Raw genomic sequence first — 15,359 nt, 5'->3', positions numbered from 1 at the left:
CTTTCCACTGATCTCCCCCAGCCCCTATGATAGCATCACACCCCGAACATTCAGGAATGATCCCTGGCCCCCCTAAGCCCCCTTTGCTGGAAGGTATTGGAAGACAGCTTTGGAGATTTGACTGCTAAAGCTAGAGCTAGGAGCATGGAGGTGTCAGAATGACTTGAAAATCAGACCCCACCCTACTTTGCCCTCAACCCCTCTTGGATCTGGCTCTCTGAAAGAGTACTTAGGGAGGTGGGAGCAAGGGTCTGAGATTGAGGGCTTTGATCCCCAGCTGGGGACTCGCAAAGACGACTGCTTTGCATGAGAATGAGCCTCACTCTGCAGGTCCCACCACTGAGTATCAGGGCTCTGGGAGGGGCCCAGCAAGACCTGCCCCTCTTTCCATCACCTAAGTCCCCAGCACCCTCTCTGAGCTGCTTCCAGCCCTGAGCCAGCACTTGTCCCTACCTTAAGGTTGGGGAACCCCAGGGGAAGTCCTTGGCCTGCCCTTGCCCCTGCCCCCTCTTTCCTAGGGACCCCACCTGGCCTTGTACACATGAGGTGCTCTTTTTTTTTTTTTCTTAACACTTGTTCCCCATATTATTTATTTTTATTCCATATGTTTTACTCCTCTGTTGATACGGTAGATAAAAGGAGCATCGGACACAAGGTTTTCACAATCACAGTCACATTGTGAAAGCTGTGTCATTGTTCAATCATCATCAAGAAACATGGCTACTGGAACACAGCTCTACATTTTCAGGCAGTTCCCTCCAGCCTCTCCACTACTTCTTGAACAAGGTGATATCTACTCAATGCGTAAGAATAACCTCCAGGATAACCTCTCAACTCTGTTTGGAATCTCTCAGCCATTGACAGTCTCATTTCACTCTTCCCCCTTTTGGTCAAGAAGGTTCTCTCAATCCCTTGATGTTAATTCTCAGCTCATTCTAGGGTTTTTCTCAATCCCTTGATGCTGAGTCTCCGCTCATTCCAGGATCTCTGTCCCATGTTGCCAGGAAGGTCCACACCCCTGGGAGTCATGTCCCACGCAGAGAGGGGGAGGGTGGTGCGACTGCTCGTCATGTTGGCTGGAGGGAGAGGCCACATCTGAGCAACAAAAGAGGCTCTCTTGGGGGTGACTCTTAGGCCTAGATTTTAAGTAGACTTGACCTATCCTTTGTTGGGTTAAGTTTCATATGAACAAACCCCAAGACTGGGGGCTCAGCCTATAGCTTTGGTTGTCCACACTGCTTGTGAGAATATCAAGAATTCAACTTGGGGAAGTTAAATTTCTCCCCGTTCTCACCATTCCCCGAAGGGGGCTTTGCAAATACTTTTCCACTCACTGATTGAATCACTCTGGGATTCATCAGGGCATCACTCTGGACAAACCAACAAAATCTCATGTCCTACCTGAGATTCCACACATGAGGTGCTCTTGATTACTCACCAGGGGGGTCTGTTCTCCAACAAAGTGGAGCTGCTTCAAGTTCTCCACACTCACACCAGTTTCTACCAAGTCTTCACACCGTCTACCTGTGCAGTCCTCAGCTGGGAACCCTCCTCCCCTGCCTTCCTCGCTTGGCTATCTCCTACTCACCTATTGGCAATAGTTACAAATGATAACCTACCACACAGGGAGCTACTACTCTGACCCTGGCACTTTATTTGTATTGATTCATGGTAAGGAATTCAGAGGAGGAAACTGAGGCTCAGAGAGACAGAGGGATTTGCTCAAGGCCACAGAGTTAGGGATAAAGCTGGGATTTGCGCTCCGGCATCTGCTTCCGAAGCCTGAGACACCATGCTGTTAGCCTCCTCATTAAGTGTGTGTGTGGGGGGGGTGGGGTGGGGGGGTGTCCCTTCGTCTTCACACTCCTGGGCAGGTGCGGTGGCCCCATTATGAGGGCCATTTGTCACCGCACCTTGAAATGACCGCTCTGACGCCTTTCCCACCCGTGCGGGGGGAGGATGGTACCCCACGTGTCACTGTCCCAGCATTCGGCGCAGGACCTGGTACACAGTCGTTGTTTAATACGTATTGGCCATGCCAGCCCCAGGGGTTGGAGTGGTGCCGGGGGAGGGGGGGTGGGGGGGGCAAGTAACGTCGCCGTCAGTTCCCGTGGTGACTGACGTCATCACGCTCCCAGCTCGGCCCCACCCCCTTCCGAGGCCGCGTGCATTTAGGAGCTGGCCGTGGTACTGAAGGCCCTGGGCCGGCCGCCCTGCCTGAGCCCCCCCCCCCGTGCCTTGACACCCCAGTGCCGCCTCTTGCCCACCGTTCCTTCAGGAGACGTCACCCTCAGGGCTGACTATGCCTGGGCTCTGATAACGGTGCCACAAACTCATGGAGGGCGGGTGGCAGAGAGCCTCATGGGGGAATGCCATTCATTTGGTCGTGCACCGAGCATTTATCCCGGACCTTGTATGTCTCCGGAAAAGCTGTTGAAGAACGTAGGCTTCGGTGGAAGGTCAAGTCGGATGTCAAGGGATAGAGAGCCAGGAATGGCTTGCAGGCAGCAGGGAGGGCACCCGCGAAGTCCCGGCCCAGACGAGATGCTAGAACAGCGAGCGAGGCCTGAGCAGAGTGCTGTTGGGAACAAGGGCCAGGAAGAAGGAGCCAGGTACATTTTGTGACTAGATTTGCATTTTAAAGAAGTCCCGGCCTGGGGGTGGGGAGGATGTCGCTGTAATCCTGGCAGGAGATGAAGCCTCCTATTGAAGTGGGCAGCGCCCTCCCCCCCACACCCTTAAAAAGAAAGAGAGTGAAAATCTCCTTCTCATGCCGTGGCCCAAATGGCAGTGGGAAATAATCACTTTTCACAGGCCTCTGATCCACAGCCAAGCCCTGTGCCAGGTTAATCAGCACTGCCGGTGTGACTTGAAGATTCCCAGGCTTGAGAGATCAGGAGAGGGGTTAAAGAAAATTACCCTCGCCTCCTCCATGCTAATGTAATCTCTAACCAGATCTGCCTAGCCGGAGCTCAAATTGCTTTTTAGATTAACATTTAATTATTAACAGGGTCCCCTGGAAGGCCTCGGGCTTGGAACAGGGATGGAGGGGGGAGCGGCAGGAGGGGGATGGGAGTGGGCTTCTACTCTGGCTGCCTTGCAGAGAGACAGTGGGAGAATGAGGGAGGGAGATAAGGAGAGGGGGTCAAGGGAAGAGAGACCCAGAAAGAAACAGAACAGGAAATGAGAAGGGAGAGAGACCAGGAGGCAGATTGAAGTACGGACTGAGATGACAGTAATAAGAAAGACAGACAGTTAAGTCATGGGAGCCCCAGAGAAGGTGGGAGAGGGGACTGCACACCTGGACTCTCTGATACTCCTGGCAAGGGTCCCTCTACTCTTCTGTCCTGGCCAAGGGCAGCCTGGTTTCCTGCCTCTTGTTTTAAGGAGAGCGAGCTTTCTTCATCGGTTCATGGTGCTGGACTTGGGGCAGCGTGACCCCTCTGCCAGTCCATCCTCTTAACCTTTGAGCTCAGTCTACTCTGCCTGGAACTGGTGATCTTATGAAACACTGACGGAGCCCCCGTGGCGTGCCTGACCTCTCTAGGTGCATGACTCCCTGACCTTTTCCATTTTCCTCAGGAGGAATGGTTAAGTCATTAGTAAGAATAGCAGTGACCCCTTATTGAGGACCTACTATGTGCTGGGCATTCTCTTATTGTTGTCTCAGAACACCCTTGTGAGGGGTGTACTACTATTCTTCCAGTTTTACAGATGAGGACACAAAGGCCCGGAAATATTAGATGACTGGCCCAAGGTCACAGAGCTGCTGAGTGGCTGGGCTGAAATTTGAAATCAGGCCAAGAAAACCTTCGGAGGCCACCTCAGTAGCCACCTCCTTGCACTACCACTGGATTTAAACTCAGTCCCCCTGACCTCAGCTGGGTGTCTTTGGATTTATTATTGTGTGGGTACTTTTGATTAGGGTGCTCCCATGAAGAGGTGACCCACCCAATTCAAGGTGGGTCTTAGTCCTTTTACTGGAGTCCTCTATGAAGAGAATAAGAGGCAGAAAACCTAGAAAGAGCTCAGAGCCAATATGGATTGCAGAGAGATGACAGTTGCTTGGAGACAAAATGCTCCGGGAGATGCTAAGCTAAGAGATGAAATCCACAGTTTGCCCTGGAGAGGCTAAGAGAGGATCCACAGATGCTTGGAGAAAGAAAATGCCCTAGAAGAAACCAGAAGGATCCACAGCTGCTGAGAGAGCCATTTTAAAATCAACCCAGGAGAGAAGGGCCAGCAGATGTCACCAGGCCTTCCCATGTGACAGAGAAACCCTGGACATGATTGGCCTTTCTTGAGTGAAGGTTTCCTCTTGTTGATGCCTTAGTGTGGACATTTTCATGGCCTTAGAACTGTAAATCTGTAAACTAATAAACCCCCTTTGTAAAAGCCAATCCATTTCTGGTATATTGCATTCTGGCAACATTAGCAAACTGAAACACTGTGTGTAAAGTGCTTTTCCAGGCTTGGGTCACAGTAAGGCTCCACCAGTGGCAGCAGTGGCCTGGGGGGACCGACACAGAAGTGACCTCTGCAGGACTGCACAGCCAGGGCTGCACCTAGCTCTTCCAGCCTCCAAATCCAGTGCTCACTCCCTTCAGTAGACTTGGGCATCCAACCACCATTACAGACTCTTCCCTGCATTTGGGGGAGGCTCTGAGTCCAGGACAGGGTGTAGGAGCAAGAGGCTCCATTTGCACCAAGGAAGGTGGAGATGAGAACTGCAGGACAGTTACCGCCCTCTCCCCTTGAAGGTTGTGAGGCCCTGGAGAACTGAGACATCTCTTTAATCTCTTTGAAGGGAATTCAGAATCCACTCAGTGCTTTACAGCAACTGCTCTGTCTTTCCAACTTTCTACCTGCCTCCCACTCAAGATTCTGAATCCCCCAAAGATAGGGACTATATCTAGAGCCCCCTTTGTGTGCCACCTTGCACATAGCTGGTTGCCTGGTTTGTGTTTGTAACCCAAATTGTAACATCCTCCATGTTCAAGCTGGAGTGCTCTTGTACAATCAGCTGGCCCACCCCTATCAAGATGCAGTTAAGGAAACAAAGATGCAAAGAGGTACTGTAACTTCCTCAAGGTCATACAGCCAATCAGGACCCAGGCCCTTGGCTGGCCGGCGCCACCCTGAGACCGCCAGAGCTGGCCCTCCTCTCTGGACTCTGAGCCCCACCGGGCACCAGGAAGGGCCTGCCTGACCTTCCCCTCCAAGCCGCAGCCAGGCTTTGGCCTTGAATGGAGCCCCAGAGGTCAGCATGGGCAGCTCCCAGGAGAGGGGAAGGCAGGGACTGGAAGTGGTGCAGCCCGTGACCTTCACAGGGTCATGGCCTCACCCTGCTGGGGGGCCACAGTATTTCCTCACATGCTGCCCTACTCCAGGACCAGCCCGGCCGGGTGAGGGATAGACTTGACTTACGGGAAGCACGAGGGGAAGTTTCACCTACCGGTTGTCCCCTTCTGAAGCTTTGGGGAAATGGAGGAGGAAGCCAGGGAAGTTCCAGTTTTAACTTGAGTTGGATTTGGGAGTGGGGGTCAGCTCTGCTTGGATGTTCCCACCTTACCGGTTTCTGTACTCCCATGACCCCCAGAAGATGCTTGGCACAGGTCTGCTGCCTGAATGAATGAATGAGTAAATGAGTGATCGGTAAATGACAACCACCTCAAAGCAGTTCCTGTGCCCAGGTAGGGCCTGGACTTCATTCATCTCAGTCTTGTTCTGATCTACATTGTCTTCTGTGAATAAGGACCCTCCTGGGCGCCCCTCCCCTCCCCCCTCCTCCGCTACTCCGCTCCCTCTCTGATCACATTCCCTCCTGGAGGAGAATCAGAGTGGATCTGGGTACTGGGGAGAAACAACCCTTGCTTCTGCTCCCCCATGCCCAGCTGGTGGGTCTGGTAGGCCCCCCCACCATGAGGGAGCCAGGGGTGAATTGAATGGGAGCTGAGGGTGTAGGGCCCAGCCAGGGTTGAGATGCTCGGACTGTGCCACCGAAATGCTGGGTGACCTATGTTGATTATTTCTCTCTGTGATCGGTTCCCAATCTGTGAAATGGGGCTAAAAACAGAACCCACTAGAGAGGCCACTAGGGGTGTGCTGAACAGATGGGATGCCCAGGGGCTTGGCTGGGGCCACAGTCCATAAGGGCTCTCTGTTGTTATTAGCGGGAGTGCTAATATTCATATTATTCCCCAGTCCCCCCTCCTCCTGATGCCTGGGGGCTCCCCAACACCTCCTGCAGCCAGACAGGCAGAGGGAGAGATGACAAATGGCAGGCAGGGCCAAAGGCCCCAATTCCCTGTTCCTTTAATAAAAATCAAGACAGCCTTTAGACACCTTTGTCTTATTCATTGTTCTGCCAGGGCAAGCAGCACAGACTCAATTCCTCCTCGGACTTGGAAAGTTCCTTCCTTTCTCTCCCCTCCCCTGTCACATTTCCTTTATCTAAATCCTCAGCTATGAAAGGGCATATGACAGTGGGGGAGTTATCTGGTGGAGGGGACCTTTTCCTCAGGGTGTCTCTGAGATAAGGCTGTCTTATCAGCCCCCATGTCAGGGACAGTGCCAAAGCATTCTGTCATTGACATTTTTTCCCTCCCCCCCTTTTTTATTATTAAAGTCACAAAAGACCTTGGGCTTATAAACAGTCTGATTTGCAGATAAGGTTTCAAAGTCAGCAGGGCTCCCAGGATGGTCCGGGCTAGGGAAATGATGAGCCCAGGTGGGGGCTCCGAGGGAGCTGCCAGTCAGGGAGGGGGCAGGGTGCAGTCACGGAAGATCATGAGTATTTTAGGCACCTGCTCTGTGCTGGGTGACCTTGTGCAGGACGCTTGGCTTCTCTGGGCCTTGGTAGCTTCATCTGACAAGAACCGATTCACTGATTCAGCCAGTCATTCAACACCTGTTTATTAAACAATTACTGTTGCCAGGCTCTGGGGAGAGAGGTGCAAATAAGACACCTCCAGGGGTGGAGGGAGAGGCAGGCATGAAAACGGGCAGTTACAGCTCAGCGTGATTAGTGCTCTGAGGGGGGCTGCACCTCCTTCAGCCTGAGGGGTCAGACAAGACTTCCTGGAGGAGGGGACAGTTGAGCTGAGTCTGGAAGGACAGAACTGAGTTAACAAGATGGGGCGTGTGGGTGGTACTCAGAGGAGACTGAGCATGGGGGCTGAGGTGTGGGGGACAGGGGGAGTGATCACCGGGGAGTGATCACCATGGAGCTAGGAAGGGCCATGCGAGGTGATGGGGGGGGTGCATGGGCAGCCCCCCTAAAGGTCAGGCAAAAAGGGCTGGCTGTCTTCCGAGGACAGAAGTTTTAAGGCCAAGGAGAGGGATCTGACTTTGTCTTGTTTGCAGACAGCAGAGATAATGGTGGGGTAAGCAGAAGTGTTGACTCCACTGTCCTTGTCCACTCCTGGACTGCCTACCCGCCCTCAGCAGCAGGGCCCAGGGTTCCTGAGAGATGGGCAGTGAGTTGGGAGAACTGGGGGTGCACAGAGAAGAAATCCCTCCTCTCCAAGTGAAGAGAGCCTCTCAGGCTGCCAGGCCCCACCCACCGGCCCTCCAGAAGGAGAGATGGAAGGATCCAGGCGGCTGCCAGGGCAAGGCTGGGCAGAGGCCTCAACCTGCATGCCATCTCCTCCAGGAAGTCCTCCGTGGCCCCTGAGCTCGGTCAGGTGACCCCTCTTGGCTTCCAGAACTTCCTGGGTATCTGCAGTCAGAGTACTCTGAAAACCAGAGCCCTACTGGGAAGGGTCCAGGCTGGACCATTTCCCTAACAATTGCAGCCCTCAGCCTGCCCTTTCCCAACCTCAAAGCATGCTGGGATGTATGGCCCTAGGGAGCTGGGGGGACCCAGGAAGGAGCTGGGCTTCTGGGCCTCTGGCACCCAGTGAAAGCCCAGAGGTGGGAAGGGCCTCTGTAAGTGGGCACTGGGCACGTCTAAGGCGTGGAGGAGGATGGCCTGGGAGGGGCCTCAGGGGAACATGAAGGGCAGTTGCTCACGGGGTGGGGGTGAAGTCGTGGGCTTCCAGCCCCAGGGTCCTCAGCTCACCAGGTCGCTCACCCTGCTCCTCCCCTGCCCAGTCCCAGCCTGGCGTGTGGACAGCACTGAGCCCTGGGGTGAGGGGCAGGCTTACCCAGCCACTGCCTGTCCCGTGGCCCCAGCAGCACACCATCTCCCTCTGCCTTGGGGCCCCCCATCCATGGAGGGAGAGGGCTTGGGCTCTTTCAGCTCCCCCTGCCCCCCACGTCACACGGCTTAGAGGTGGACATGCACCCGAGCCACTGCGCATAGAACTGTGGGTTCCCGTGGCACTGCCTGTGAGTGTGCACGGGTGGGTGTGCCCCTCTGTGGGAACACGGTTGTACGAGACAGCGTGTGTGGGCGTCCAGCACGCGGATGGTGTGTCCACCCATCCCCGGGCGTCCGAGTGCACGTCTACATCCCTGAAGGCCGGGGTCCGCGGGGGCGGGGGTGGCGGTGCCCCAGCCAGCCTCTCCCACCGCCTGTTGCCCACATGCGCCCCAAGACCTGCGGGGTCACAGTCAAAGGCTTCCGTGCCTGCAATGAGCCCCACTTCATTCCCTTTTAAAACGGTATAATTCCTGCCTGATTGTAATGGCATATCTTAAAATTACCAGAAATCAAAGCCACGGAGTGGATACTGCAGCTTGCATTGCGTCGCTGTATTAAGGCAGACGATTGGGGGGGCTGGGGGTGGGGGACGGCTGAGAGCCACCTACCTCCCCCCACATCCATTCCCCACTTTCTCGCACGCTTTTTTTTTTGAGACAGTAATAGGAGAAAATTGGTTTTGAAACTGAATAAAAGTCCCTTTCAGAGGAAATCATTTCTTTCAGGGTACCTCTGCTGAAAGTAAAATAGAGCATAATGAAAGGTGGTTACGTGATTGTCTTTCATTTGCTGGGAGGCCAGGACAGACGGGAGGCTGCAACCATCTCGGGGAAACACAAGATTGGAATAATTGCACAGTAACAAGGAGCTTGTTGTGAAATTAGTATCTTAAGAAAGTAGTGAAAAAAGGCTTTTCCTCATGAATACTTCATTATTAGAAGAAAGCAGCAGAATTTAGGGCTCCAGACACCTGTTTAGTATTAAATAACTTGCCTTTCTTCCCCTCACGCGCACACCCCCTCTTCTTACTCTCTTCCTCTCCTTATTTGAAACCAGCCTGAGGATTGAGTTGACTCAGCTCTGTTGTTCAGGGCTCTGGGGGTGTGGGGGTGTGGGTGGGGGTCAGGAGGTGGGGGGAGCAGGCATTTGGGGTGTTGGGGCTGAGATCACACCTGGACCTGCCTTTGCCTTACCATGAAGACAAGACAGGGTCTGTAGAGAAACTCCCGGCCCCACCGGTGGCCTCTAAGGCCTGCCTGCTCTGCCTCTGCTCCTTGGGGACTGTGGGCTCTCCAGAATGTTCCTCGGGGCTCAGCAGGAAAGTAGGTTTTGTGAAGAATATGCACCGCATTTCCATGTGCGTGCTACAGGTCCTGACTCCACATGAGCCCAGCAGCATGGACCTGTGGGGACCACGTCTGAGCTCCTATCCATGGGGACCTCTGACTCGATTCGCCGGGCAAAGGGAACTGAGCTGGGAGCTCAGCCAGGCAGCGACAGAGCCCGGGCACCGCAGGGCTGTCTGGGCGGTGTGAGGGTGGGGCTCGGGGCTCAGTCCAAGGCCAAGGTCCGGCTCAGCGTGGGCCAGGGTTGGAGCTGCCTTGGTTTTCCCGGGGACCCCGTCCTGGACGCCCCCCTCTAGGGGTGCTGTGAGGCAGGGAGCAGACCAATGCTTAATAAACTGGGACCCCACAGGCCCACCGGCATTTCCCGGGCACCCCTCCATGCAGGCTCCAGGGTGACCAGAGATGGTCTTGGCCCTAGAAGAACGCAGGGCTGAAACAGGAGACAGTTCTGCTCACAGGCAGTTACAAGAGTGCAGGTGCTGCAGGAACGCGGGGAGTGGGGACCTGACCAAGCCGGGGCAGGGGGGGCATCAGGCGACCTCCTTGGAGGAGGTGACCCACACACGAAGCAGCGCCAGGGGTACGTCCACTACTCCTGGGAGCTGGCTGCTTCTCCCTGTGAGGCCTCTGCTAAGCCTCTTGATGCGTCCAGGCCTCAGTCTTCTTGTCTGCAGAATGGGGGAGACAAGTGCTGGCTTTGAAGGCCTCCAGGGCTCTGTGTGGTGGGTTGGGGTGGGGGGCAGTTGGCGTGGAGCAGCCCCCCCCCCCCCGCATGACCAGCACCTCCTCTCCCTCCTCACAGGGACCCTGCCACAGAGCACGCCCCCCCGTGGGCCCCCAGCTCAGCCATGCTGGCCTGTCTGCAGAGGACCCAGAACCCACCGGGCCAGCACCTGCCCTGCCCGAGCAAGAGCCTGGAGCTGCGCAAGTGTGAGTGGGACGCCCTCCCCCTGCATCATACCCTCAGTGGGCTGCAGCCCTGCTGCCCCTTATCCTTTTCCTCTGTCTGCTGTGAGTCCACAGAGGCTTTCTTTCCGCCCCCCTCCCCTGCTTATTCCAGCCTCAGGGCCCTTTTCGAAGCAGGCCCCCGGGTGGGAATGCTGTTTGCCCCAGCCGTCTCGCCCGCCACCACCCTGTCTTGGACTCTCTGCCCATGCTTTTCTGCCTCTTCAGACTCCTTCCCCTACTCGGGACCCTACCCTCTTTGTCCGGCCCACTCCCATGGGGCCTTCTGGTGTCAGCTCAGGCGTGACCTCCTGCCCCTTAGCCTGCCCGGGCTACCTGCAGCACTTCCACCCAACCTGGGCCTCTCCCGACTCCCACCACGTGCTGTGTCTGTCTCGTCATCATCACTTACTTGCCTATGTTAGCAGAAGGTAGGATTCTGTGGAAGCAAAAACAGTCGTGCATGGGACCCTGGACCCAGCTCCAGGGTGTGAGCTGGGCACTTCTTTCCCCTCTCTGGGCTTTGCTCCTTCAATGTGTCCAATTAGGGAGCTGAACTTGGAGGCCTCCAAGGGTCCATCCTCCTTCACCACCTTGGGGATCCTAAACCTTTTGGCCTCATTATTTTTCACCCCCATAGGGTTAAAAAAAAACAAACAAAATTGAAGCACTTAGAAACATTTAAAAACAAGGAGATGTGCATAAAAATCAGGATTGCTTTGTCTTCTGAAAAACCAGAGGACACAGGCCTGTCCTCTGTACTGCGGCTACTGGTTAGAATCCAACTATTGCTCTTTAAAGAGGACGTTTGTCTCCCATTCACTGCAGTCCCCGCCTCTCCCTGTCGCCCAGGATCGGCTGCTGGTTATCTCTGTGCTGGCTCCGTTGCTTGAACAAGGTGGCACATTCACTTGGTCCCACGTTCACAAGGAATGCAGGCTGCGCAGGCCGACATCTCCCTGTCCCCTTCCCAGAGGCAGCCAATGTTATCAGCTTTTTGTGTCCCCTTCCGGGAGGTACTTCCCGCACACCCCAGCAAATCTGTCTACACACATATTTTACACACGGCTGTGCACCTCACTTTTGCACTTAGTAACATATCCTGTATGTCGGCATCTAACGAGCTTCCCTGCTCTTTTTCACGACTGCATGATTTCCCCTGGCAAGGATGAACTGGGATTGACTCGACCAGTCGCTGTTTAGGCTGTCCCCAGCCTGCTGCTGTTACAGGCGATGCGGCAGTCCGCGAGCCTGTTCGGGTCACAAAGGTGCGGATAAAACTGAAGGGCAAACTGCTGTAAGTGGAAATACTGGGTCAAATACATGCGCATGTGTGGTTTTGACAAGTGTGGTACTTTAGACACCCCCCAGCCCTCTCCATTCATACATAGCAGGGCTCCAAAGTTTGAGGCTCTGCTCACCTGCTCAGCAAAAATGACAGCACGGTGTAGGTTTTCTGTTTTTTTGTTTTTTTTTTAATATTTAATTGACACCTTCACACACATACAATCCATACGTGGTGTTCACAGTATCATCACATAGTTGTGTATTCATCACCATGATTATTTTTAGAACATAAGCATCACTCCAGAAAAAGAAAAAGAAAAAACTCATACAGCTCAACACCCCTCACCCCTCCTCATTGAACCCTAGTATTCCCATCTACCCTTATCTCCTTTATGATATATATTTTTTGTCTTGTTTTGTTTTCAACGTTAAATGTGTTTAATAATGTTTAAAAGTCAGAAAGTAAGAGCACCATTCTACTTCTTCCCCCCCACACACGACTTAAAACGAGGAAGAAGGTTTCACATACACCTGACACAACAGTGCCTGAAAAGACAGAAATTTATATTTTTTATCCATATTTTTTTACTCATCTGTCCATACCCTGGATAAAAGGGGCATCAGACACAAGGGTTTCACAATCCCATAGTCACACTGTAAAAGTTCTCTCATTATTCAATCGTCTTCAAGAATCAAGGCTACTGGAACACAGCTCAGTGGTTTCAGGTACTTCCCTCCAGCCACTCCAATACACCATAAACTAAAAAAGATCTCTATATAATGCATAAGAATAACCCCCCGGATAAAGCATGGTGCAGTTTTAGTTGAAGTTTCATATGAATGAGGTTGACCATTTTTCATGTTTGAACCATGTGTTCTTCCTGTGAACTTACCTATCTATTCATCTCCTTTGTCTGATTTTTTTTTCTCATTTCGGGGGTTATTTTTGTCCTTATTGATTTATAGGAGCTATTGTATATAGTGGAATTAGAGTTCTGTCTGTGATACAAATTACAGGTATTTTCCCCAATTTGTCACTTGTCTCTGATTCTGCCATGCAGGAATTTTGTGTGAAGTGAAATTTGTCAATATTTCCTTTTCTGGCATTTGGATTTTTGTGTCATGCTTTAAAAGTTGTTTCTTAGGCTGGTATATACATTTTTTAAAAAATTCCCCTGAAGTTCCTTCTAGTTCTCTTATGGCTTAATTTTTTTTTATGTATGTGAGCTATGATTGTTAGCTGGTGAGAAGTGAGGTGTATATGGGTATAACACCATAGTTCTCATTCGCGTAGTGTTGTAATACACTTTCATATTTCGGTGATACTTGCTGAGTCTTACTGTTCTTCTTCCTCTCAGAATTTCCCTGGCTGATCTTAATTTATTTCTCTCTCTGAACTATAAAATCTACTTACCTAGAAAAAACAAAAACCCAATGTCCTGGGGTTGCATGAAATTTATAGATTAATTTGAAAAGATTTGACATTTTTTATGATGTCTTGCCCTCCAAGAACATGTGGCGGCTTTCCATTTGTTCCAGCTTCTTTTGTGAATGGACCACAAGAATGTTTTAACATCTGCTTCATTGAGATCTTGCGTATTTTCTGTTAAGTTTACTTCTAGGTAGTTTAGCTTTTTTGATGGTTTTCTTTCCTCATTACATCTTTTGCATAGAGGTTGTTTATGTGAAGGCTATTAAATTCTGCCATCTTATTGAATTCTTCTGTTGTTCAGAATGGTTTTTCAATTTAGCCTCCTGGATTTTCCTGGTCTACTGTTGTATCATTTGCAAATGATAATTTTACCTCAGTAGTAAGTTTTATACCTTAATTTCTTTGTCTTTTTAATAGTGGTGGCAACTGTCTTAGGGACAATGAATGGTTAATAACGGTGATAACAGAAATTCTTTTCCCTGACTTTTTTCGTTTTTTACATGGGCAGGCACCAGGAATCGAACCCGGGTCTCCGGCATGGTAGGTGAGAATTCTGCCTGCTGAGCCGCAGTGGCCCTTCCCTGACTTTAAGGATAAGTTTCCTGTGTTTATACTAAGCAAAATGCTGGTGTTGGCCCAGATATGATATTATCAGGTTAATGAAATCTCCATCTATCCGTGTGTCATTAAGAATTTTGAAATCAAGGATGGAAGTTGAATTTTGCCAAATAACTTTTCAATGTTTATGAAGATGTTTTCAATATTTATGAAGAGCAGATTGTTTTTCCCTCTGATCTATAATTAGGAATAATTATACTAAAACATTTCTTAATATTGAACCTTCGTAGCATTCCTGGAACCGAACCCCACTTGGTCATGGTGAATTTCTTTGTAATATGCTGCTGGATCAAATGTGCTATTTTATTTAGGATTACTGTTCCTTTTTTTAGGTCAGTTTTTGCTGAGTTTTGCTATCAGTGTGACACTGGCTTCAAAAAGAGAATAAAAGTTTTCCTTCTTTCTTTAGGCTTTGAGCAGTTTAAATAGAAATGGAATTACCAGTTCTTTAAAGGTTGGTTGGGCCCCCGTGAGATCATCTGAGTTAGTGTTTTATATGGAGGGTGGGGTGGGTAGCTCTCTGATACTAGTCTCTGTTATTTCTGTGATAACTGGTCTGCTTTTGGTTGTTCTATTTCTTCTTGAATGAGTTTGGTAAATTATGTTTAAAAGTACCCATTTTATCCAGGCTTTTAAATTTTATGTGCTTGAGGTCAAGCAAAATAATTTGCTTTTTAAAAGTGGTCATGAAGTGGTCATGTCACCTTTCTTAAATTGTGTATAAGAAAATTGCCACCCCATTTTCCTTAAGTTACTTAGCTAATGACATCTGTCCACCTCCGTAAATAAACAGGGTCAGTGCTCACTACCGGTCCTTTTGCCATAGTGGCCCAGGCATCCGGATCTGCCCTCTGGCGTACCACTTGAGAAGGCGTCACAGGGCCACTACTCCAGGAGCGCCTGTGTCGCCACAGCGGCCTCTCTGCTGCCTTTCCATGGGAGTGGGAAAGAAATTCTCGGGTCACTTTGAGAGTTTTGTAGGCCTTGCTCTACTCGCTTCTGAAGTTTAATGCTGCCATGGGGAAGACGAAGCCAGACTGACGTTTCCTTCCTTTGACATGACTTCAGTCTTTCCATGTCTTTCCATATCTGATGTTCAGTGACTTCTCTGGGGCACGTCTTGGGGTTGACCGTTCAAAATCTGTTTTCCCTGGGACAGGTACTACGCCCTTCTGACACACAGATTCAAGGCTTGTATTATTTCACTTTCTTTCTTTGGGGACTCCAGTTAAGCCTGTATTGGTTCTCTTTAACTTGACTTTCCTTGTGCCCCTTTCTGATTAATCCTAATTCTTTATCCCTTTTCACTGTGCTCGCTTTTCTTATTTTTACCTGTTTTCAGCACCTTTTCTTTTTCCTTGTGCTTATTCCATTTCCCCTTTTTTTTTTTTGAAATTTCTTTTATAATGTTATAAACATTATAAAATTTTATTATATATATATAATTTGTTAAAATATACTTTGAAATTTATCACTTTTTTATATTTTTATATTTTTTATTTATTTATTTATTTTATTTTTTAATTAACGGAAAGAAAGAAAAAAATAAAATAAATAAAAATAAAAAAAGAAATTAACACAACAT

At 50.5% G+C, this 15,359-nt stretch overlaps 1 protein-coding gene across 5 annotated transcripts in view; it reads left to right on the top strand.

The window, feature by feature from the left end:
- The window catches only part of FAM222A (family with sequence similarity 222 member A), a 62,106-nt gene that overhangs the window by 19,535 nt on the left and 27,212 nt on the right, over nucleotides 1-15,359 (top strand). For all 5 annotated transcript variants that reach the window (XM_077160074.1, XM_077160076.1, XM_077160073.1 and 2 more), the window contains one exon: nucleotides 10,295-10,422. In XM_077160074.1, the coding sequence (XP_077016189.1) occupies nucleotides 10,341-10,422 (82 nt within the window). In that variant the 5' untranslated portion in view covers nucleotides 10,295-10,340. The remainder of the gene's footprint in view (nucleotides 1-10,294; nucleotides 10,423-15,359) is intronic.

The sequence above is a fragment of the Tamandua tetradactyla genome, chromosome 5 (assembly GCF_023851605.1).
Source record: "Tamandua tetradactyla isolate mTamTet1 chromosome 5, mTamTet1.pri, whole genome shotgun sequence".
Classification (NCBI taxonomy): Eukaryota; Metazoa; Chordata; class Mammalia; order Pilosa; family Myrmecophagidae; genus Tamandua; species Tamandua tetradactyla.
Note: the sequence above shows the minus strand (reverse complement) of the source record. Positions and strands in the feature narration are given on the sequence as shown.